Source organism: Pectinophora gossypiella, chromosome 26, assembly GCF_024362695.1.
Source record: "Pectinophora gossypiella chromosome 26, ilPecGoss1.1, whole genome shotgun sequence".
NCBI lineage: Eukaryota > Metazoa > Arthropoda > Insecta > Lepidoptera > Gelechiidae > Pectinophora > Pectinophora gossypiella.
In genome coordinates, this window is record NC_065429.1 from 5,399,090 (window position 1) to 5,424,497 (window position 25,408).

General features: G+C 36.4%; 1 protein-coding gene across 1 annotated transcript; it reads right to left on the minus strand.

Moving 5' to 3' along the window:
• LOC126378487 (segmentation protein even-skipped-like) lies at positions 1-23,993 on the minus strand. Its single transcript, XM_050026889.1, has 4 exons — positions 23,455-23,993; positions 6,381-6,444; positions 5,618-5,750; positions 1-1,952 (listed from the first exon to the last, which is right to left on the minus strand). The coding sequence occupies exons 1-4, from the start codon at positions 23,810-23,812 to the stop codon at positions 1,635-1,637; spliced, it is 873 nt and encodes a 290-aa protein (XP_049882846.1). The 5' UTR covers positions 23,813-23,993; the 3' UTR covers positions 1-1,634.
• Positions 23,994-25,408: the final 1,415 nt, after the last annotated feature.

Below are 25,408 nucleotides of genomic sequence, written 5' to 3' on the forward strand. Positions count from 1 at the left end.
TTAAATTAAAATAAATCGTCGCCTATATAGTGAAAACCACATAAGCGCCTTTTTGAATAATGACGTTCGAATTTGTTTTTTTTTTAGAGAAAACGCGCAATAGACACGCTTGTTTCGATCCAAGTATGTATATACAATTGATATTTAAGTAGAAACCCAACTTCGTACTCCAATTATCCCTTCAATATACAACAAATAAAGCCAATTTTCACATAAACTTCTCTACCAGACTCTATCACCCGTATTCTAAGATGTTCAGTCGACTCTTTCTCCACTCCACTCTGCCTCAGCTGTGCATTTTGGTATTTTAAGTTGACATCTACATCCTCGACTTGAGGACTGCTCACTAGAGTCGAGCATATCATACTGCCAACATAATAATACGAAAATTATAACGTCATGACACTCAACCTGACTGGAGTAGACTCGGGGTAAGGTTGCGGCGACGTCTAAGGGTGGTATTAATAAATATTCTCAGGTGACCCTCAAGATCATGCTCAAGTCCCTGCTTTTTATAAAAGAACTGTCATGTTGATACTGTGGCGGACCCAACTAGCTGGCCAGCTAGTTCCGCCCACATGCAACAGATGGCGCCACATTCGATAATACAGTCAACAACCAGTCGTGAAACGCGATATCGAAGTTTACACAGCAAGACGCATATATATAATTTCCAACATAACACCGTTGGATCGTCAATCCCTAGTCACACTACTTACTTGTGACTCATCATCAGCAGCCGTACGACGCCCACTGCTGGGCATAGGCCTTCCAAGGATCTCATCCAGCGGCTTCCCGCGACCTTCACCAGATCGTCGATCCACCTTGTAGCGGGCCTACCCACTAAGCGTCGTCAGACACGTGGTCGCCACTCCAGAACCCTTCCGCCCCAGCGGCCATAGGTTCTCCTCGCTATGTGTCCTGCCCACTGCCACTTCAGCTTTGCAATTCTCCGAGCTATGTCGGTGACTTTAGTTTAGGGTGTTTAGACTTTACTTGTGACTAGCGGGGTTCTATGCTCTGTTCGGTACTTCGAAAAACATCCTTTGGCGGCAGCACACCCTCGCCGCCAAAATACGATCTTGAGGACAATTTCGAAGTTGAGATTACTTTATTTTCAGCTAAGTTCGAGGTCTTTCTTGAGGTCGCCTCAACACAGGATGGATCGAGAAAGCTTCGCGTTAACATCTCAGAATGCGGATATAATTATTATCACTCTAGCATTGTGTGAATGACAGCTGTCAGAACATTTCTTAATACAGACCCAGAAAGATCGTGTGACACTTGATGACATCGGTAACAACTGTCAAAAATTACGTTTTCTGTGGCGTTATACTCTATTTATATTAGAAGGACAGAGATCTAATACATTGCTAAGTGTGAAAGAGACGAGAGATGTCACTCTAATCGTACTATATTAAATAGGGTATAGTTTTGATTGTTCCGACCCAGCAGTGCGACAATCTAGGCTAGTAAAAAAATGTTCCGATTACAACGCGCCATAACACCCTTATCGCTCTATTTGTCCCTTTTCCACAAAGCCGAACGCTGGATTTCTGTCCCGTTTACACCATGCTAAACCGCTAATAGAGATACCAATTAATTGTAACCACCACATTGATATTTACAACTACTTATTTATCTACATTAATATTAAAATTCGAGTAAGCTGGTCTTACATCGGGGTTAACGGGTGAAGACGGGGTAGGGGGTAAATAGGGGTAACGCGGGTAAGGTGGGTAGGGGTACGGGTAACCCGCGGGCAAAAGCTGCGGGTTGTGAAAGGGTAAGGGTAATCCCGGGGAGGGGTAACCGTAGGGCAAGCCGACGGACGACGCGGCAGCCTGTAGTATGGAAGCCGCGAAAGCCGGATCGCTGTAGACGGCCGCGTAAGGCCATGCTACGGCTATTCTTTGTCTCTTATCCTTCATCCGACGGTTTTGGAACCATACCTGTTGGCAAAGAAAAAGTGCTATTAGTATTTGTGGGATCAATAACCGACCCCTGTAGACCCCTGATATAACTACATACTTTACATACTTACTTACTATATACTTATTTACTACATACTTACTTAAGTAAATAATAGAGACCGAGAGAATAATAGAGAATCAAATATCCTATCTATCCTGCACAGAAAAAAAACATACAAACATTTAGAGCAACAAAAAAATGTTTAAAGTGCCTTACGAAGCACGGATCATCTTGCTTTCAGACAATCAGGTGATCAGCGTGCAATGTCTTAACCAAATTAGCGATCACAAAGTGTTTTTGCCTCTACCGGGATTCGAACTGGGCGCTACAACTGAACCACGGAGGCCGTTACATCTAATAATGATGTCGGGTTACTCATTCGTTCAAATGGTGGAATGATTCGTCAATTAGATGGCCAATAATTCACAATGCGCATTTATGGAATTATCTACAGGCCGCTAACGAGCGAAACTATGAAACAAATGTGTTAGAACACAACTTGTGAAGTAGAAGAACGTGTAAGTACTGATTTGTATACAGAGTGTTAGTGACATCGTGCCCTAACACCTGCACTATTAAAGAACTGTACTGGCCAATTATTGGTCAGCAAAAATTTAGTTTCGATCGCCATCGACTCGCAAAGAAGAAGAAGAAGTGACATCGTAACGAAAACTTTGAGGGATAATTGAGTCCATGAGTCTGAGTTGATATCAAGTGTAATTTTCATCACAAAAGTATGAAAAGAAAAACAAAAAACATCCTGAATTTCACTTGATATTAGTAAAAAAAGGTCTGAATCATTCCCTTCAGTATTCGTTACGATGTCACTAACATAATTATACAAGTATAATTATAAATAAGTCTAGTAACGGAAAACTTTAATAAATAGTTACGTACAGTGCTTCTATTTTGTTAATGTCTTTCGACAATCATCATTTTTCCGAATACAAGAGAGTTTGAATGAATTTGAATTCAAAACGTTGAAACAATAAATTACTTTGTTCTGAATTCAAATTCTGATAGGACTTGTTCGTGTACTAAGTTTAAAATAAATTATGAAATTCTGATTACTAAATACAGACAGATCTAAAACTGACGAAAACCATCTTTTTTCTCTATTTATTAACTTATTTATGAAAATGACGAGGCCTACGATGGAGCTCGCCCAGAAGGTGCCTGTTCACTCTGGCCTTGAAAGCACCCGGGTTATATGCATTCGGAAATACAGAAGACGGCAGATGAATTGCATTGATGTGGCCTTTTGAAACCCCCTTGTAGCCTTGTTGATATGAAATCGTAAGATTGATGTGATGAATCGTATATATGGCAACGGTCATCGGCCATAAAGAAAAAGCAATGGTCATTGGCGCTTCGAAGAAAAAAAGAAATAAAAATAAAATTAAATTCCAATGCGTGGAATGCCGTGTTCTACGCCAATTTAAATTTAAATTCCTCGTTCGCGCGTAAACATGTATCTGTCCAGTCATAATCTCAATTATCACGTCCACTAAAAAAGAAAACCACCGTCGAACAAAAAGATAAAAAAACATGTGTTTTTATAGCACCATTCGAATTTTACATTCCCGCTAATTTGTCGATGTGCATTAATAAAAGAAACCGACCGAATTATTCAGTAGCTGTATGGTGCTAATGAACATTAATACCGAAAAGAACGAATGAACGAAACCCAGCCAGTTATAAAAGCTATCATTAGTGACTGGCTGTATCAAAGAGCGTTCTTTGCCTGGCATCTGTTTTATGACACTTTATACCAATTAAAAACTATTAAATTAAGCGGCGGCTACCATTTGATGCGTTATAAAATGGAGATTTTTTTTGTATGTTTGTTTATTGTGATGAATCTTTATTGGCGCGTCAATAAATGTGATAACTAATCAATGAACAGGCTTTTTATTTCGTGACACTAAAGCAGACACCTATATTTGGAATGTAAACGCTAATTCCTTTTATTGTCGAAGATAACTAACTTTCATAAAGTTTATTTAAAATACCTAACAGTATTAAGAATCATATTTCTGGCAACGTTAAACAAAATCTTCCTTGCAATAATTAAAAAAGAAAATAAACAAAAAGTAATAATCTTGTCTATGGTCCGCGCGGCCATTTTGAAACGCACTCAACCCAAATTCGCGCCAATTAGCACTGAGATAGCGCGCTCACCGAACAAAAGATGTTTTAAAGGGCCTTTAGGGCTTCTTAAGGGAAACCCTTTTGTATTTACATTGTTGTATGTATTTTGCGGCGGCCATAATACCGTGTTGATGAGTTTATACAGCTTTAATGTTTCTGGGCGATGTTTGAACTGGAGAAAATTAAATGTTTTTGAATTTCGAACTAAGAAACAGGTAAAGGTAAGCATATACTGCATGTCATGTAAAGCTGGGTCCACATGAGTAAAATAAGTACTGGCCTGGGAGTATAGAAAAAACATTCTGTTCAGTGGTCTAAAACGGCCACATTAAAGCTTTTTTTGTTGCATTTTAGATGAATTTCTTTTCATTCATCTAAAATTAATATTGCAATAATTTATCATTTTCGTATATAATATTAAGTGCGCAATGTCAACAAAAGTGTTTTAGAAAATCGCCATAATGTGGCCTTTTTATTACCATTATTAGTGCGATGAGCTGATTATCGGCCACTATACGGTCCATTATTTTCATGTTAAGGCTTGTATCAAAAGAGTCCGCAAATTGTCTTGTGATTACTTGTGGGTCTATCGCGAGTTTATGCACCTAACCTAAACTAAATAACTTAAGAAATACTTAATGGGGAGTGCCGGTTCGAACCCCGGTACTGGACTTGCAACAATGAGTTATTAATTTATCTCAAGTGCAATTTTCACTAACACAGTTGGCTCGACCATTATAGACGGCGATACGGCTCACCTATCACGTTGGTCTAATAGAAAGCTCGGTGAGGTGTGAGTACTTAGTTCATCGTACGATGGATGTAGCTCTGACAAGCTCAATGAAGTCGTGAACTTATGTAATGTTGTCATATTAAGAAATACTTAAATGCCCCCGATATGTCAATATGTTACTGAATGTGTGACTTTGTTCATATGAACGATATAATTGATACCAGAGGTCGTTGGAAGCAGGACAGCGTGCAGCGTGGGCAGTCAGATATGAATGAACTAAGTGACAAGCTTACGACAGTTACGACCCCATTTGGCTCAAATTTGGTGTTTTTCATTAACGCATGAAGCGATTTTCTTCACTGAACGCCTACTATAATTACGAAGGAGTTTTGTAACTGAAATTTTTTTTAGTACTCACGAGTTTACAACATACCCTTTAAACGCTACGTAACCGAATTCCTATTACAGTATCTTTTACCTATCTTGCTGGCTGGGTTACGTAAACTGACTGTTTTTATTCCTGGGAATTCGGCGATTCTAAAGAGGCCACATTGAAGCAATTCTTTGAAATAGCCCATAATATAACGGTACGAAAAGTCAAATAGTCGATTTTCCTCATTCAGCGTTTACTGGGTACCCCTCAGAGCTCCCAATTGACCGGCCTAGTAAAGGCAATAAATCACGTCTAATGAAAGAAATATTGTCGACGTCTGGTTATCCGAAAATGGAATGTTAGGGTGTAATTAATAAGCAGCCTACCTTGATAGTTGATTCTGGCAGTTGCAGCTGCGCTGCCAGCTCGCATCGGCGCGGGCGCGACACATAGTTCTCCTTCATAAACTCCTTCTCTAGACGGGCTAATTGCTCTCGTGTGAAAGCTGTTCTGTATCTCCTGCAATAAACAATATTAATGACAATTCGGTCGTGTACTAGATTTAAGATAATGAAATTCTGATTACTAAATAAAGACACGTCTAAAACTAACGACAAAATGTTGCACTTATCATAAAAGATAAATAGAAAAAGAAACCTGTTTTGTCAATTTTAGATCTGTCTTTATTAGTAATCAGAATGTCATAATTTATCTTTGACCTAGGAAACTACCCAATTGGGTCGTGTACTAGGTTCGAGATAAATTATGAAATTCTGATTACTAAATAAAGACACGTCCAAAACTAACGTAAAACAATTTCTGTTTCCTATTTAACTTATTTATGAATTTTAAACAAGAAAAACGTAATAATAAGTCCGATATTTTATCACGTTTTTCTATCACGTCACAGTGTGCTTTTTCATACAAATTAAATAGAAATTCCGTGTTTTGACGTTTAGTAAAAAGTAACATTAGACTAGTTGAAAATTAGCCTATTATTACTTATGTTGTGATATATCTTTTTAAAATTTTATATGTTCTGTACATGCAATAAAGTATTTGTTGCGTTATGTTATTTTAGAAGACATAACATAATTAACTAATTGGACAGGTTATTTGGTTTAGGTATTTATTGATTTATTATGTTACCTTATATTAGGATCTGGCGCCGCATTTGAGTTGGTCATTTGTTCCGACTGAGGACTTAGCGATTCTGTGGAAAAAGAAAAAAAAACATCATCATCCGGACACTCCATTTTAAACATTATTATATTCCATTAACTGCTCATTTTAGGCCTAAGTTGCAGAAACTCTAGAAACCTACTTTGATCAGAGGGTCTCAATTTGAAATAAATAAATAAAATTTATTTTAGCAAAAAAATAAATAAATAAAATTGCTTCAATGTGGCCTTTTTACCCACCCAAATGAGAAACTGTAAAATTCTCTAGCAGTTCGGTACTTATTGCTAATATTTTTTTTTTATATATATTATAGGGTTAGCGATCATTTGTATTCCGGGTGAGAGCCTTCAGCGCTCCCCATTTGTCCGGCCAAGTAGTTAATGCCATCTGCGGCAAATCTACAATAAGTCACGTCAAAAAAAAAAAAAAAAAAAAAACGATCATTTGTACGGCTAAGTACTTATAAGCGATCTACAATGAGCCATGTAGAAATAATTTCTGAATTTCACATTAGGTATACACCGCGCAAAGAATATAATTATTAATAATTCTTATTATTTTTGGTTTAAAAAGAAAAGAAAGAAAAAATATTTATTCGACATACTTATTGTAAAAAAAAATATACGGTCGAATTGAGAACCTCCTCCTTTTTGGAAGTCGGTAAAAACATACTTTTTTTTATTAAGAATTTTTTTTAAGTCGGTCTCTTTCAGAGCCGTTACAAGTAGTCAATACAAAACTAATTAAGATAATAACGTGCTTAAATCGAAAACCAGAAGCTCTAAACTGCGTACTTAAACCCTTTCAGGTAAAGCGGTGCCTTTAAATAGATAACTCATAATCGACCCTTCAAGCATGCTTTTGAATTTTGATAACGATATTTTTCGGACAAAAAGTTGTTGTTATGTTAAGTTTTTTTTAATTTTTTAAAATCATTTTAAAAATACTAATCGCAATGTCATATCTGCTTTCATATTATTGACAAGTCCGATTTTTCACAAAATGATAAGTTAGTATGCTCAGGGAGGTTAAAAAAGCCATATCAAAACAATTCATTTTAAAAAAGCAATATTGCTATTTAATATTTCTTGACATTGCGCACTTATTTTTACATGCGCAAATGTCAAATAGCAATATTGCTTCTGTGTGGCCTTATTAACACCCCTGATGCCTTTTAAAATCCAAATCCCTTTGTTAAACTATTGTATTCTTGAGAATAATATTAATAATATTAACTGAAATTAATTAGAACCGCTTATTTTTTCTCCTACCCTTTCATTTATTGGCGGGAACTTGTTATTAGCATTGTCTCATGCATATTTAGTCTGTAATTCTCCAAATAATATAAAATATAATATAATAATATAATATAAATAAGCAAATTATTACAAACACGTCAGGACAATTTCTCAAGGCGTACCGCTAATGATTAGGTACCTAGAAACCGAGATTGACTCGTCATAAAACCAAGCCGAACCCGTGTTTCAGTAGCCGAAGGTGTTAATTACACGCAGTCGCTTCAAAAGCAGTACATTAACACAAAACAAACACAAATAAGCTATCCCTAATTAGATATTTTCCCAACACTGGCCACAAAGACACCGAAACTCTTTCGGCGAGCAGAAAAAAAGTAAAAATTAAAAAGAAAAAACTTGCCTATAGCAGCCGACTTTACCAATCTGATTAGTCGCTGAAGTGGTTCTAAATTTAAAAAGGGCGCCGTTATTGACAGTGGTTTAAAAAAGGTATATTGAACGCTTTTAACGTGCATTGTCTATGGTTCTAATGGCGCGTAATAGAGATGCTTCAATTGTTTTTGGGCGGTAATTTTCAGCTATATTAGTTGTGAATGATAAAATAATATCTTATAGTCATTTCGGAAATCGGAAGTGGAAAACATCGGCGTACCATAATCAAATTCAGGATGGTTTTTTTATATAAGTACTTATATAAAAACCGGTTTAAAAAAGTATTTTAAGCCGGAGCACACGTAGGAAGATTTTGATGAGGATTGAAGAAGCCAAAGTGATATACCAGCAGTTGGAATGGCGTAGTTTCCTTAATCTAGCGCGGCACGCTATGATTGTCGTTTTTTAAAGAACGTCTAGGGCCCTGTGCCGAGGTATTTCTTGCAGCTTCTTTTCCCCGGCTATACAGGTTAGAAGCTGCAGTAGTTTTAGGCGGATGAGACGTTCGTTATGTAAAAATTGACGATTCAAAGTGTAACTATGTTACCTACTGAATAAAGATATTTTTGAATTTGAATTTTGACTTTAATTTATAACTATATTGACGGAGCGACTTGCTTGACTTCATTATGCCAAAACTGCCATCATAGTGCGCCGCTAGTTAAGGGGGGTTAAAAAGGCCACATCAAAGCAATTCATCTAAAAAAGCAATATTGCTATTTGATATTTGCTTGCATTGTCCACTAACTTTTACTTTTTTAGATGAATCCAGTTCATCACGTGATGTCTGTATCTTTGACTACCCAAATGGAGAATATAGAAAAATAAATAATAAATTATAGTCGTGAGCCTACATTATTACTGTATCACGCTAATATACTTCGCACGCATGTACTGGTTTCATTGTAGCTGACATTACTAAGTGACAATATTTAATTATCACCCAATATAACAGTTGAAGGCAATAATAAAACGTTTGCAAACATCAATAAGTCGTTATGGAAAATTTATTACGAGCATAAGTGCTTTGGGCGGAATAAAGACGTTTTTTTTTATCCTCCGGCGTCTATCGCACTTGAAACGTTCCCATACTGGGTGGCGACAGAACACTTAAACATCAATTTGCAGTCTAGTCAACCTCTTTTAACGATATACAAACTTTTTCAACCTTCAACCTCTTTGATGCTATTTTTTTTATTAGCTGTGCATAGTCTATGGTCGCCAGCTGCGCTCGTGCCGCCTTGGACTTTTCAAAAAAAGAACGAGGATGCGACAAGGAGTTTAAAAAGCTTCCGTCGTTCTATTTTCAAACGGAAGGAATTATGTTTTTTATTGGTGATGGGAAACATGAGTATGGTTTTACAAGGACTCGAGTTTTTTTTTTAGCAATTTGACATGCATGACATGTTAACGTATACAAATATTCATCAGTTTCAATTTTACGAAGCAAAATAGCAATTGCTGTTTAGTGATTAGATTTGAGCATTTATTAAATTACTTTATTAACATACATACATACATAAACTCACGCCCGTAATCCCAAATGGGGTGGGCAGAGCCACAAGTAATCAAAGACAACTTGCAGCCACTGTTGATACGAAGTCCTAAGTGCCCTAAGTGTCCTAAGTCCTAAATTACTTTATTAAATTAATATTTATTAAGATACCTTAGTCATCGATTATATGATCGATGTGGCGTTTAAACCCCCCTGATTTGACTATTTAGAAACTAGCCTATAGCGTCAAAATGACCATTTCATCGTTTCGCGAGTTTAGCAAATACCTATTAATAAGTAACTTTGAAGGTAACCATTTCAAATGACAATCTCATGTCATTAAGTATGTTAAAAGGCACCGAGTCACGGCTCGGAGATATGTCGAAACCGGCTTCTTTGTTTCAAAACACACGATAATTTGACAGGTAAATACGCGGGAACATCATAATGTGTAAAGGTGAAGACATATTGCGGTGTTTTCTTCTTCCATACACACAAGTTCATACATAAAGCCACGACTGTAATCCGTAATGTGGTGGGCACAGCATGTCATAGACAAGCGCCATCTTTAAATTTAGAAAAGCATAGAGAAAAAATGGAGTAACGATGAACGACGCTTTTTTGTTTTCCCGCTCCTTATATTCATTATATTCAACAAAGTTATACCACTTCTTTATTCAAATTTCTTCAAGTCAAAAGTAAATAAATGATAACTTGCAAATACTTTTTGTATACTTTTGATATGAACTCCTAAGATGGATTATAATAATGATCCGTATGGTGATGATATCAGTCATGAGTTTATATCAAGTGGAATTTTTCGTCGCAAAATTCATGATTTTTTTGTTTTTTTTTTTTAATTATTTTCAATTCTGAAGGGGATAACTCAGACCATGATTCTGAGTTGATATTCCGAGTCACATTTCCTGCCGGAAAATTCATGAAAATTTTAGTGTTTTTTCTAATAAATTTTCAGGTCATAGAACTCAAGGTGTTAGTGATATCGTAACGAAAACGATAGGGGTAAATTCAGACCATGATTCTGATTTGATATCAAGAGGAATTTCCTTTTTTTTATTAGTTTTAGTTCCATACTTTTGCGACGGAAAATTCCACTCGATATCAACTTAGAATCATGGTCTGAATCATCCCTCAAAGTTTTCGTTACGATGTCACTAACACCACAGTATACCACGCGCTTACAGCACTAATGTACTGCCTTGAACAACCAATAATTTCGAGAACCAACAAGAAGGTAGTACGTACATTATTGAAACGTTATGAAATGCATCGTGCAGATGAAGTTAGCGTGAAAATTTGAACGTGGCAGATCATTCGAGTAATGAGTGATATATGAAATGAAATGAAATTTATTCGCCTAGAGTGGTACAAAAGATCTTAAATGTATATTGTAACAAAAAAGTCCATCAATCAAACATATAGTTTGCGAATATTAATATTAAATCACTACAAAGTCGCTTTTTCTGTCCCTATATCCCTATGTAGGGGAGAGCGGGGCTGAAAGTGCCGATTTTGGCAAATCCTTTTAAGATTCGGATAAAACAAATACTATGTCTGAAAGTAGTGGTTCATCCTAAGCCAAATTTAATCTATTTTACGAATTTAACTTCAGATTTCGCACATTTTTAATAGTTTTTATGAAAATGCGATTTTTTTATACAGAGGCGGCAAGGCACTTCCAACCCCAATCTGGGGCAAGTTGTGCCGTAGCTGAGGTCGGTTGTGCCGTTGATAATGCTGGGAGTTTGAAAATTAATTAGGAAATTAAAACACATCAGTTTTATAATAATATATTTATTCGTTATATTTTTTAATATAAATCAACAGTTTTTAAAGTTTAATTGTATATACTAAGTATTATAATAAAAAAAAAACAAGGAACCTTCTTATGTAGTTATTCAAACATAAAAACGTATTTTTAATCAATAGTTTGTACTTATTTTTATGCAAATGAGATCAATTATTAAAAATATCAGTCTATCTGGACTAGTAAACTACCTGCTATAAACAGTAAAGATTTCTCTTTTATTACTTGGTTAGGGGTTGGTTGTGCCGCGGCACAAGCAGCCCACATGAACGGCACATTTTACCCCGTTTATGATAGTGTGATATTTTGTCTCACATATAAAAATCACTGTACACAAAGCATTAAAATTACACTGCATAACAAACTAGGATAAATAACAAACATTTTACAAAAACTCACATATTAAAAGCACGAAAAATGCTAGCTTGAGACCAAAAAGTATTGAAACGAAAATATTTACTTACGTGGCGCTGGAGGACCCTCACATGCAGTTCGACTCGGTCCGCGTCGCTGACGCAATTAAAATGGCAGCCGCGTGTGCGCGACTGTTAGGCCTTACGCGACACAATACGATCGTATATCTATCTCTTTCTGTTTTTGAGATATTTGCGTCGGCACAATTTACCCCCGGCACTTTCAGCCCCGCTCTCCCCTACGCTTAAATATTTAAAACTACGCAACGGATTTCGATGCGGTTTTTTTAAATAGATAGAGTGATTCAAGAGGAAGGTTTATATGTGTAATAAAATCGTAAATAATTTCATTTTTTCCTCAGCATTGCACCCGAGCTAAGCAGGAGCGGGTCGCTAGTAATTTATAATTAAAGGAACACGCTTTAAATATAATCATTAGTATGCGCGAGTCTATGCTGTTTTCAACAACAACAAGGAACTTTCTAGGGCACATAAAATATTGATGGCGCTGTCTAACCCCTACTCCTAATTAGTTACCTATTTTCACATTTCGCGGGTACATAATTATTCAAAAATATAATGTAATTCCAGAGGCATGTAGAAAATGTTGCTTTGTATTTGGATCAGGGGAATTAAAAAGGCCACATCGAAGTAAAGCATCTAAAAAAGCAATATTGCAATTTGACGCATAAAAAAGTAAGTGCGCAATGCAAACAAATGTCAAAACGCAATATTGTAACTCTGCAGATTTGTATTATAATTATGTTGTTAGACACTTATATTGTTGATAAGCAAGTGATTCGTTCAAAATAAAACAAAAAAACTATCGCGCACAATTTTCGCGCCATACCGCAAACCAATAAACAATATTATTATCTTTTTAAACGGCACGCGTACGAATCCCATTCAGCCGCACAATTACGGCGCTAAACGGTTAATTGATAGTGGCTGTCCAATTTGCAGGCGAATAGCCCTTGTTACCGAAACCGATCGCCATTCATTTGCCAATGGCATTATCGAAAATTGCCTTTGCCACCCTAGCAGCACGCGCGCGTAATCGTATTGTATCTAATACGTTTACTGTTTATTGTCTATGACATGCATTTGGATTTGGAATGCAATTAGTGACGTGCGTTTAGGTCTTTTATAAGGGCGATTAGGGCAAATGTCAATTGGCGGTAATAGGTTAAACTTTGTCCATCTGTGGTCAATGTTTCGAAGCTTTTGTTGCGAGATTAATGAGGTGGAGACTAAGTTATCGGTTTTCTTTATACTAATTAAGCGGAATATCGATTAACATGCAAAATTTTAGGGTCGGAAAATTAAAAAAAAATATTCAAGATTAAGTAAGTATATGCATATACGCCAACCTTATTTGTTCTATTACTAACACTAAATTAAGTTGTTTATTGTTAGTTACTACGGGTCATTTCCGAAATTTATAAACTCTTCTTTTATATTAATAATTATAAAAAAAATATTTAAAAAAATTGAAATAGAGTACCGTCGTTGAGTAGTGTAATTGAGTATTAAAATGTAAGATAATTCCGTGCTTCGGAAGGCACGCTAAGCCGTTGGTCCCGGGCTACTAGTCCAAACACCACCAACCCGCAGTGGAGCAGCGTGGTGGAGTATGCTCCATACCCCCTCCGGTCGATTGAGGGGAGGCCTGCGCCCAGCAGTGGGACGTGTATAGGCTGTTTATGTTATGTATGTTGAAATAGAGTAGGTATTTGACTGGGTCAATGAAAAAACGCTAATCTAGAAACAGAAGCCGGTCTAAGAAGATGAAAAATCAATCTCATTTTTCTTTTAGACTTATTTTTCGAATTTATGTATGAATTAAGTAACATTGAGGACGACGTTTAACCACTTTTATTAGTGACGTCACAGTCAGTCCATAGACAATTTTAGTTTTTACGCTTTGCAAAAAAGTATCTCATGGCCCCGATTCCTGCAGACACCGCCTAATTTTATTTTAAGTTATATCCGTCATTTTCATATCCGTCGAAAAGGAAAGCGAGGGATGATTCATAGCTCTTAATTTTAGGAAGAATGAGTAAATGAATGAATAACCCGGGCGAATCAAAAAGGTACGTCGCTGGTATGCAATCCGTTTGACGTGCTGTCTACTTAACTGATGTAAAATTTTTAGACGGTTGGTTTAGATTTGTGCTTAAAATTGACGTGTGTTCCATAAATTTTATACTTGTCGATTACCCGTCCCTTTCCTTTTCGGCGGATAAGAAAATGACAGATATAACTTAAAATAAAATTAGATGGTATTTACAGGAATAAGCACCATTGTATAAGTTACTTAATGGTCAAATAGCCTATTGTAAAGTGATACACAAAGGCTTCCAACTAACCCAACGCTCATATAAAACAAAATCATGCAAACAAAATTAACATTCTAATCTCAATTGCCTTGGAATAAACATAAGTGTGAGCGGTGCATCCTTAGGGACTTAAACAATTTACAAGCAAAGCAAAACATTTGCCGAGTAATTATCCAATATAGCTCGTATTACATGGTCACCCTCCCTTGTCTACGAGTCGGCGAAAAGTAATGAAGATAAATATCTCAGTAGGGAGTTGCCAGCAATAAAAATACAATCACGTAGAGCCCTATTGACAACACTACCCCTACGCTAGGGTGTTGCCAATTGTAAAGTAGTAACTAAATTATACTACTGTTATTTAATAGTTGTTATGACAAATGGATTGTGTTATGATTGAGATTTGTAAAGGAATTATCGTATTGTAGGGAGTTTTATTTTTTGATATTGAAGATACTGGTGGCATTCTGAGCATGTCATAAAAAATATTAGTGGGTTATGTCCACTCATAAAGCAACACGGACAGTGATTGCAATCCGGCGTCATTTTCAATCCGATTGATTGATTAAATCAAGATGATTTTCGATTTTTAGTACAAAATAAATGAGTTAATCAAGTGTCACTGCACTTATATGTAGGTAGTTTATAAAAAATAAATCACAAATATATAAAATCGAATTTATTTCCTAACTAATGCTAAGACAAATAGACAAGAAGTAAAACAATTAAAATTTAGTAATGTAGGTAACTAGTTAATTTTACGACGTAACGAGTAGCCCAGTCTTTCTAGATTTCACTTTCACAGATAGATCAATTTATAAGTAACAATATTAATTATCAAGTAAGTAACTATAATATCTAATAATGACAAAATAGCAGAATTATTTTAACGACCTCACTTATATTACACTATTCGCGAGAAATCAGAATCGATTGCGTTTTGAATCCCTAACAATGAAAATTAAACTGTCAATTTTGGCGGGAACGCCCACGCGTGACATTTTATTTTTTCTGACCACAGATAATACAAACAATAAATATACAGCCATGGACAATTAAACGTAGCATCCGTTAATTTTGGTAGATTACCAGCTGCGGATGAAATGCTAAAATTGACATTAATTAATGTTTTTAGTTCACTTTGGGAAGATTTATTAGCCATTTAGCAGTTTATCCAATTGAATTTATTTTAAGAATTAAACAATTATAGGTAGATATTGTACCTACATTTTAAAAACGTCAACGTTAAACGTTATTGATTTATCATATGATAATTTCTTGGAATTGTCTTTTTTTTACAATACGGACAAACTTTAAAATAACTCTGTTTAGTTTTTAGGAGAACATTTGTGAAACAAATAAAAGAAAAGGTGCAGGTCGTGTCGTATCGCGAGGTGAAGGATTTGGCGGGAAGAAGAGAGGAATGGAGATTACTCCACCGAGAAGAGCGCAGCTCTTAAATAAAGAGAGAGAGATTTTTAAATTACAAATTGTATCATTCCATAGAGATTTCATGAATTATCTGTGGAAACTGTTTTGTTGTTATGCTACTTATATGTACTTACTTATTTAAATCTGTTATAAAATACAACTTTAACTTTTGACGAAACTTTTGTGGATTTATGGTTTATTCTTGTCTTTAGTTCCTTTTTGACGAAGCCTGTGGTGGATTTAATTATGTGAATTTATTATTTATTGCCATTATAATTTGAATAAATAACAATTAAATGTTAAATACAACTATTTGTTTCCCAAATAAGTAAATTAAAATAAAACAAAAATAATTGCAGTTTTCACTAACATAATTGGTTCGACCATTATAAACGGCGATACGGCTCACCTATCACGTTGGTCTAACAGAAAGCTCGGTAAGGTGTGGATACTTAGTTCATCCTACAATGGATGACCTCTGTCTACCCCATTAGGATATAGTCGTGAGCTTATATTGTTTTGAAAACATCAACTCAAGAATGACGTCATCAATAAACTTGTAAGGAAAATCATAATTAAAAAATATAAATAAGTCAAAAGCAATAAATTAGGTAGGTTTTTTTCATTTTCAATTGTTATAGTTATGTCATTTAGAAGTTATAAGTTTTTTTTTTTATAATACATAACATAGCATCACGCTTGCATCCCCGAAAGGGGTAGGCAGAGGTGTGTATATAACACCCATTCCTCGCCAGCTATGTTTAAGTCCCATGTAATAGGAGTCCGTGGTCTAGTGGTTAGAGCGCTAGGCTCACGATCTGAGGTCCGGGTTCGATTCCCGATGGGAACATTGTAATCACTTTGTGAGACTTTCCGTTGGCAAGGACTTTTCAGGCTTGAATCACCTGATTGTCCGAAAAAGTAAGATGATTCCGTGCTTCGGAGGGCACGTTAAGCCGTTGGTCCCGGTCATTAGCCGTAAAAAAACACCTCCAGCAACCCGCAGTGGAGCAGCGTGGTGGAGTATGCTCCATACCCCCTCCGGTTGATTGAGGGGAGGCCTGTGCTCAGCAGTGGGACGTATATAGGCTGTTTATGTTTATGTATGTTATGTTGTTATGTAATAGGGGGCTAGTCTATCGCCATTAACCGGGCACAAATCCTGGAAACCAAGTGATATCAATTATCTATGATCGAAAGAATCCAAACATGAATTTAAACTCATAAAGTCGAATTACTATTTCTTTTGTCCTAATTGTAGTGAGTATTTTTTTTTCTAACTAACTGTACATACGTAGGTAAGTACGTGCGGTCACGAGCATTAATATGTATACACTTTGGCACCATGTCACATTAACTTTTTTGACAAATTGACAAGTCTCACTAAATGTCAAATATGTTAGTGAGACAGAGTCCTAAAGTGGGTACATTATATTGCTCATGACTGTATATAAACTCACGCCTATTTCCCACTGGGGTAAGCAACGACTATGGAATTCCATTTTCTTCGATCCTGACACACTAATTCTAACTGTAAGTTACTTAATTACAGATTATATTTGAACAACTATTTTGAAATGACTTCGTCGGTAAATCTTCAAAAAAGACGGTTATCACCTAACGGTAAACCACCTCAGACATTAACTCGAAATATTTAAACTCAACTCTAACAATAGCATAGAACCCGTCGGCATTTTACAAAGGTTCAGTTGTAAGACATCGTCACACGGTTAATTTGTTTATGGTTTAATGGTTTAACTGAGTTTTAAAACTGTTAATAATTAAAATATTTATTTTAAATGGCGTAAGGTCAGTTTTGTAAAGGATGTAATTAAGTACTTTATATTTTTGTTATATGGTGATTTCATTTGAAAGTACTTAAATATAAAATCAAATCTTAAATGTCATAACATTACATAAATTATATAACATAACATCACGCGCATATCCCCAAAAGGGTAAGCAGAGGTATATTATTTATAGTACAAACACAAATACCAAAAAAATATACATAAGAGATATACCTAAAAGCCACGCTCATAATCCCTATGGGGGCAGGCAGACGTACAAGTGATGACGTCGTATGAGAACTTTAAAATGTTCATACCAAGACCAAGAAGAGCTTACATTGAACAGATGAAAGAGATAGGCGAACGTCTTGTCTTAAAAAGAGGTGAAATAATTAGCCTTTGATAGACAAGAACGTTGGCGCAGCGGTAAACGCGCTCGGTCTGCGATTGTTGAAGTTAAGCAACTTTCGCAAAGGCCGATCATAGGACGGGTGACCACAAAAAAAAAAGTTTTCATCTCGAGCTCCTCCGTGCTTCGGAAGACACGTTAAGCCGTTGGTCCCGGCTGCATTAGCAGTCGTTAATAACCACCAATCCGCACTGGGCCCGCGTGATGGTTTAAGGCCCGATCTCCCTATCCATCCATAGGGAAGGCCCGTGCCCCAGCAGTGGGGACGTTAATGGGCTGATGATGAGACAAGAACGTCACAGGGACTGTAACCTGGAACCTGGCAGAGGGCAGCAGTAACTGTCAGTACTATTCAGAGGCGGAGGACAGGAGTCCTAGTACGGCTTTGTAATAGACTACTCTGGGCGCCATCCCACTCGCGTCAGACAGAGTACTGCGGGGCAGAAGGCAAGAGGGAAACCACTGCTCTATTTTTCTCTACAAAAGTAGCATGGAGAATGCTTCACCGACAAGAGCGTGGCTCTTTAAATAATGATGAAAATTCTCATATAAAAGACATCAACGTAAGCACTTTCTCTATTAAATATTTCACGCACCAAAACACACTAAGTATTGAAATTTGAAATTGGTCCCGATTCCTGCAGACACCTCCTTATTTTACTTCAAGTTATACCTGTCATTTTCTCATCCGCTGAAAAGGAAAGGGACGGTTGATTGACATTTGTAAACTTTAAAGTGAATGAATAACCCGGGCGTATAAAATAGGCATGTCGCTGTTATGCAACCAGTTTGATGTGTGCCAATATAACAATTTGGAAGGGTTTTTTAAACTTCTGCTTTAAATTGACGTGTGTTCCATAAATGGTATGCCTGTCGATCACCCGTCCCTTTCCTTTTCAGTGGATAGGAAAATGACAGGTATAAGTTAAAATAAAATTAAATGGTGTATACTGGAATTACCACCAATATCGATGTACTTAAATAAAACTTGAATTATTTTAATTAAATGACAGATTACCAGACAAACCAATCATTTTATTAATAGATGCATCTCTATTGAAGCTAAATTGATTGTAAAAATAAACTCTAAACAAATAATATAGGTATTCGGTTATCATAAAAGTTTATATTGAATGTTTCACAGCGCATTGGCGCTTCTGCACTGAAAAGTCGTTAAATTTAAATAGGTAAATAAAAAAAAATATTAAAAAAGTACAAAATACGCACCTTTGCTCTTAGGAGATGAAGAAGGTGAATTATGAACCATGTCACTAAAAACGTGACCCTCTTTCAAATCCACTGATAACTCCCTTATAGACTTAGGATCCAACGAATAATTCCCAAACGCTTCCATTTTACAACACAAAAAAAGAAAAAAGTATTTAAAAATGACACTGGCTAAATACCAGTGGCTGTATGTCCTTAGCCTTTGCCGCACGAAAAAGTAAACTGTCAGATTGCGCGCCGCCTCTGCAAGTAAAAATCTATAATGTGTCGACCAATAACGGAGCGCGGTTGTCCCCCTCCCACCCTCCTAATAGGGCGGGGCGATAATCTCTTCGTCTCTTTCACTCACTAGGGATCTTGTAACGAGGTAATTTCAGCGGGAATTGGTTAGGACTGTGGTACACTTGGAGCAATGGATTTTTTATAGAACCGTATTTGACAGTATTTTTTTAAGTGATTTTGTTCTTTAAAGGGGTCAGAATTAACGAATCATAAAACAAGTAATGACTATATCGGTTAATAATTTCACAAAAAACAAATGAGAATACTTTTTCTTTAAACAAAATACGCCGCAAAATTATTATACTTATCACTAAAAGTTTAGCATTGACATATCGAAGACAAAAACTTAATTGTCCAAGAACAAATAAGTAGATAAAGTTACATTTTTATTTTTAATAACAGCACTTTTGTCATTCCATCAATTCTTTTGACGATACAATATACTTATAGATTTTAAAACTTTCTATGCTTACTTATTGAACTAGCGGCAAGCTATGAAGGCCATTTGACATTTGACCAGCTCATTTCGTGCATTTATTTAGTTCATCTTGCGATGGGAGTATCTATTACTTATAAAACGCGTAACGGTCGTGTCGAAATAGACGTTTATTTTATTTGACACATACAAATTTTAATATACAAGACATGTACGTTATAGCTCAGTAGATGGCGTTAGTGGTAAAATATAGATTATTTAGGTAAATTAATTTTAACCACCCCAATACCCCGAATAGCGATATGGTCGGGAGTTTATATGATAACGTTCTTAACTAATCTAACCTACAAGTTGTCATGTTTTCTCTCCTAATCCTATTATCCCCTGTTGGGATGTAGGGTTCTAATGACAGAATTTCACTCCTCGCGGTCTTTTGCGGTCTCTTTAGCTTGCTTCCATAACATGCCAACGAAAAAGAAGATGAGAAGGAGATGAGGAAGAAGAAGAACACACAAAAGGATATAAAGATGTTATGTTAAAAATAAAAAAATATTTTGATTAAAATTTTCATAAAATGTTCTCTCGCTGTACCACCAGCCTTATCATTTAATATAGCTAGTTCAATTTACACGGTTTCAGCGGAGTATCATAGGACGTTATTACTCGCTGAAAGATATTAATACTTCATTATAACTTTAACACCCTCGCGCTTTATTACTTACAGGGTGGGCAGGCTGGATTGAAAGTGTCGGTTGATTTAAGTTACCGTGCTTATGAAGACAGGTCAAGCTGTTGGCACCCGGTACGATATATCAAATGTTTCACTGTTATGTACAAAGGTATTTAGCTATGTGATCCTTTTAAATGTTATTTTTTTAACCGACTTCATAAAAGGAGGTTCTTTTTTAATGCGACGTTTGTCGAGAAAACCTCTGTTGTTTAAATTTTAGTGTGATTCAAAGTGTACCTAACTGAGAAGATATCAAATGAATAATATTTTTGAGTTTCAGTACGTTACGTGTTGAATAAGAGTACTTATTGCTTAATATTTGTTTACTAAACCGATTTGCACATAAATGAAACAAAATTACAGAGAAAAATAACATAGAGTAGGTATATTTCAGAGACGACCTTAAAGGCCTTTGCCACAGACTACATAAATGCTTTATGAGATAGATAAAAGCTATTGTAATAACATATTATAGTAACTTACAAAATCCTATTCTGTGATTCGCTAAAATTCGAATAAATTGACAGGGCTTGTAATTTTTTTTTAATTGTATTTGCCCGTACTGGGTAGGCAAAGGAAACGTACCCCATACAGCCAAGTTGTAGGGAGGGATATGGATTGAAAGTAGGTTACACGGTTAGGCATTTTAAATGTACACAAAACCAATCATAAAACTTAAGCAACCTCAATTTTACCGCGTAACTTCACAGAAACATTAAGTACGTGTAAAAGAAAAATGTGGAAGCAATAAACCCAAGCTAAATAACCTATGACAAATTGCAAAAGGCGACAATAATAAAAGAGAAATTGTAAGAATTTCTGCGGCCACAATACATCAGTCTGTAATTGAGCAAAGACAAAAACTTTGTGTGCCAACACTGAAAAAAAGAAACAAACAAAAAAGGTTTTATTGTCAGACCCTTCTATAGTCTACGTTCTATTGTTTTGGCGGCAATTCCTTACAAAATGGCGGACAAGGGTTTTCATTGAACAAACACGGTAGCAGAATCGTTTCCCAATAAAGTGCTACTGTTAGAAGATAATTTGTCAAAATTAAAGCGTTACAAGTTGTGACATTTTTATGTGTGTAAGCTTTTTTTCTTTTGCGATGACGAGTCGGTGGAATATCTTGATTATAGTAACAGAATTGGGTAGTTTTCTAAGTCAAAGATAAATTATGAAGTTCTGCTTAAGTGAAAAAAGACAGATCTAAAGGTGACAAAAAATGATTTATTTTATGTACTTATTTAACTTCACTTACTCATGAATTTTCGAAACTTTCAAGAAATCGAAAATTCGAAATTCGAAGTTAAGTACTTATTGTTGTTTTGTTTTATAAGTAATAATAAAAATACCTTCAATGTACTACAGCGAGTATAATTACTATAGTACCTAAAAGTCCCAGATTTAGCAAATACCGGGATTTGATACTTAAAATCAATATTGCTATTTGAGATTTGTTGACATTAGGCTCTTACTTTGAAATGCGCAAATGTCAAATTGCAATATTGCTTTTTGTCCCAAGCCTCAAAAAAATCAATATTACGATGACCAGGATGCAGACAGTTCTTTTTTTTAAAACGAGCAGTTTACTATAAACAAATACATTAACGACAGTAATAAACTATTAAAAACATCTTTTACCTCACCACCCTAACTTTAAGTGTGGCCTTTGCAAAATACCACAGTTAAATAACAGTTACCTTGTCTATTTAACTGAAGGTTCAACTTTAACAAGAACAAAGGGACCGACAAACCGGCGGTACGGACAAAAGGTGTAATAAAATAATTATATTAGAGATTGTAAAGTAAGTACTGTTACTTTTTATCGTTAAATATAATAGGGCATTTGACTGGGTCAAAGATCTTATCTTAGCCTATACGATCCCACTGCTGGGCAAAGGCCTCCCCTTGATTTTCCCACTCCTCTCGACTTTGCGCGATCTCCGGCCAATCCTTCCGATAAGCGTTGAAGTCATCACACCATCTTTTACGCGGTCTTCCTCGACTTCTATGTCCTGAGGTATCCAGTGAGTAACGACCCGTGCCCATCGCTCAAACGTGTCCGGCCCAGTCCCACTTCAGTTTGGGTCAAAGATAAATTAGGTATAAAATGCTAATCTAGACATTGCGGGCAACAGGGATTGTAACCTGGAACCTGACAGAGGGCAGCAGTAACTGTCAGTACTATTCAGAAGCGAATAACAGGAGTCCTAGTACGGCTTTGAAATAGACTACTCTGGACGCCATCCCACTCGCGTCAGACGGAGTACTGCGGGGCGGAAGGCAAGAGGGAAACCACTGCACAATTTTTCCCTAAAAAAAGCAGCATGAAGAGTATTTTGAAAATGTAACACCGACAAGAGCGTGGCTCTTAAATTAGTGATAAATCTAGAAATAGAAGCCAGTCTAATATCAAAAATCTATCTCATTTTTCTTTTGGATTTACATAACATACACACATAAACAACCTATATACGTCCCACTGCTGGGCACAGGCCTTTCCTCAATCAACCGGAGGAGGTATGGAGCATACTCCACCATGCTGCTCCAATGCGGGTCTCCAATACGGCTAATGGCCGGGACCAACGGCTTAACGTGCCCTCCGAAGCACGGAATCATCTTACCATTTCGGACAATCAGGTGATTCAAGCCTGAAATGTCCTTGTGATTTCGACAATGTCCCTATTGGGAATCGAACTTGGACCTCCAGATCGTAAGTCCAACGCTCTAACCACTATACCACGAAGGCTATTCACCTACTAATAAAAAAAAATTTATAGTGGACGGATTTATTTCCGAATATTAATTAAGTAACAATGAGTACAATGTTTGGCTGCTTTTATTGATGACGTCATTTAAACAGTATTTCCATAGAAATTCAATAGCCAATTTTCGTTTCGACGTAAAACTAATCGAAGCCCATGCGATATTGCGCTCGAAAAGCTGTAAAATTAAAACAAAAAAACTTACCGTGAGGCCTGTCATCAACCCCGTCGCTGTCGACTTCGCTCCGGACACTCCCTGGACTCGCCCTCTTCAAGTCCTCTTGCCCCTGTCCTTCAGGAAACCCTCCCATCCTCTTTTCGTAGGACATGAAAAACGGAAAATTCGGCACGCGATTTTGGTACCCCCCGTTCCAATACCCCATTTTCCCGTCCCGTATTTTCACATCTTCGTCCTCAGAATGGTCTTGAGTCCCGGAAAAATCCTGGGAAATGCTGCTCTCGATGTCGATTTCCGGGGACCGGCGATCGATGCCGACTATCGACTCGATCGAAAAGTTTTTCGACGGCAATTTCGTTTGCATCTTGCTTATTTCCGATTCCATTTTTGAACTGAACTCACTTCATACAATACTAATAAACACAATTCCTTTTTCAAAATGCACTTTTGCGAAAATGTTTTTCTTTACAGTCACTGGTCGAAAATGTTGAAAGAAAACACTGGATTCGTGATTAGGGTATCTTGGCTTGGTTACGTCCGATAGTCGGCTCTTAACTGACTGTTGTTCGTATCTCGAATTGAGAGATCTTTGGCCACGCCTTTTCCAACAGAGGGTGGATACAACGCCATTTACCCTACACCATTCAACTTTCGACCTTTAAATACCAATATTTAAAAACCATTTTCGCGTAACTTTTTCTAACCATACGCAGTGGAACAGGATTTTCGACTCTGTAATAATACAGCTAAAGATATTTTTTGTGCTTTTGTGCTATTTGTGCGACAAATAACAATAATTGCAGATCATTTATACAGTATTATGGTCATTTATGACTATGGTCCTTATGCTTATAGACAGATGAATATAATACTTGTATGGAAATATTTGCGTTTTGTGAAAAAAATGTTTGGTCTGTGGCAAAAGGATAATCGGCTACTGATTTATTCAACGGGATAATAAATAAAAACGTATCACTAAATACCGTTTGCGTATAACTTCGCTTTACACTACGTATAGAACGGCGACTCTCCGCTCCCCACCAACGGCTGAGCTAGGTTTACCTCACCCCCGGTCTTACTTTAGTCTTCAATCGTATGGCGTCAGACGTCACACACACAGATGCGCGTGTACGATAGCGTCAATGTGTAGTGTCTGTGTAAAACGTGTTTTTTTTAATAGAATAGAATATAAATTATTATAAAAGGACGCCACACACAAAGACAAGACAATAACATCACTTAAAAATTTTCACAAAACAATTACAAAAACAACGAGAAATGCTTTTCGGAGTTAATGTGACTTCTTTTCCTTCGCAGATTGGAAGGTCAGCCAGGCAGTCGCTTGTGTAAAAAAACGGGACCTGTTAAATCTTCAGGTTAGGTAAGCGGACCCTGTGAAGAACGGGATAATTCAAATTCAAAAATATCTTTATTCAGTAGGTAACATAGTTACACTTTGAATAGTAAATTTTTACATAACGAACGTCTCATCCGCCTAAAACTACTGCAGCTTCTCACAACCTGTATAGCCGGGGAAATGATGATGATTCGATCTTATGACTACCTAATAATTATCAGGTAACTTCCTTTGAATATTTTAGATTTCCTTAGAAGATTTTTAGATGTCTTTATTTAGTACTTCATCAGAATTTAATAATTTATCTCTGACCTAAGATACTACCCAGTTACTTACAAAGCGATTGACAATATTATATGCATAATAGAAGGAGTAACATTAAGAACAATGCTGTAACGAGGCTATTTACGCTAAACTCCTTTCAACAATGGAAGCGAAGAATTATTTTGCTACTGGAACTATGACGAAATACTGGAATAGTCACCACGGGGGTCCGGGTTCGTAGCTCGGTTGGTAAAACAATGTTATTGTTGGCCAGACAAATCGATTTTAGGCGGTCACAGTTTTGTGAGGTATTAGTTTTAGGTTTGGTTTACGTTTGTTTGTAGTTTGCTGACCATTAAT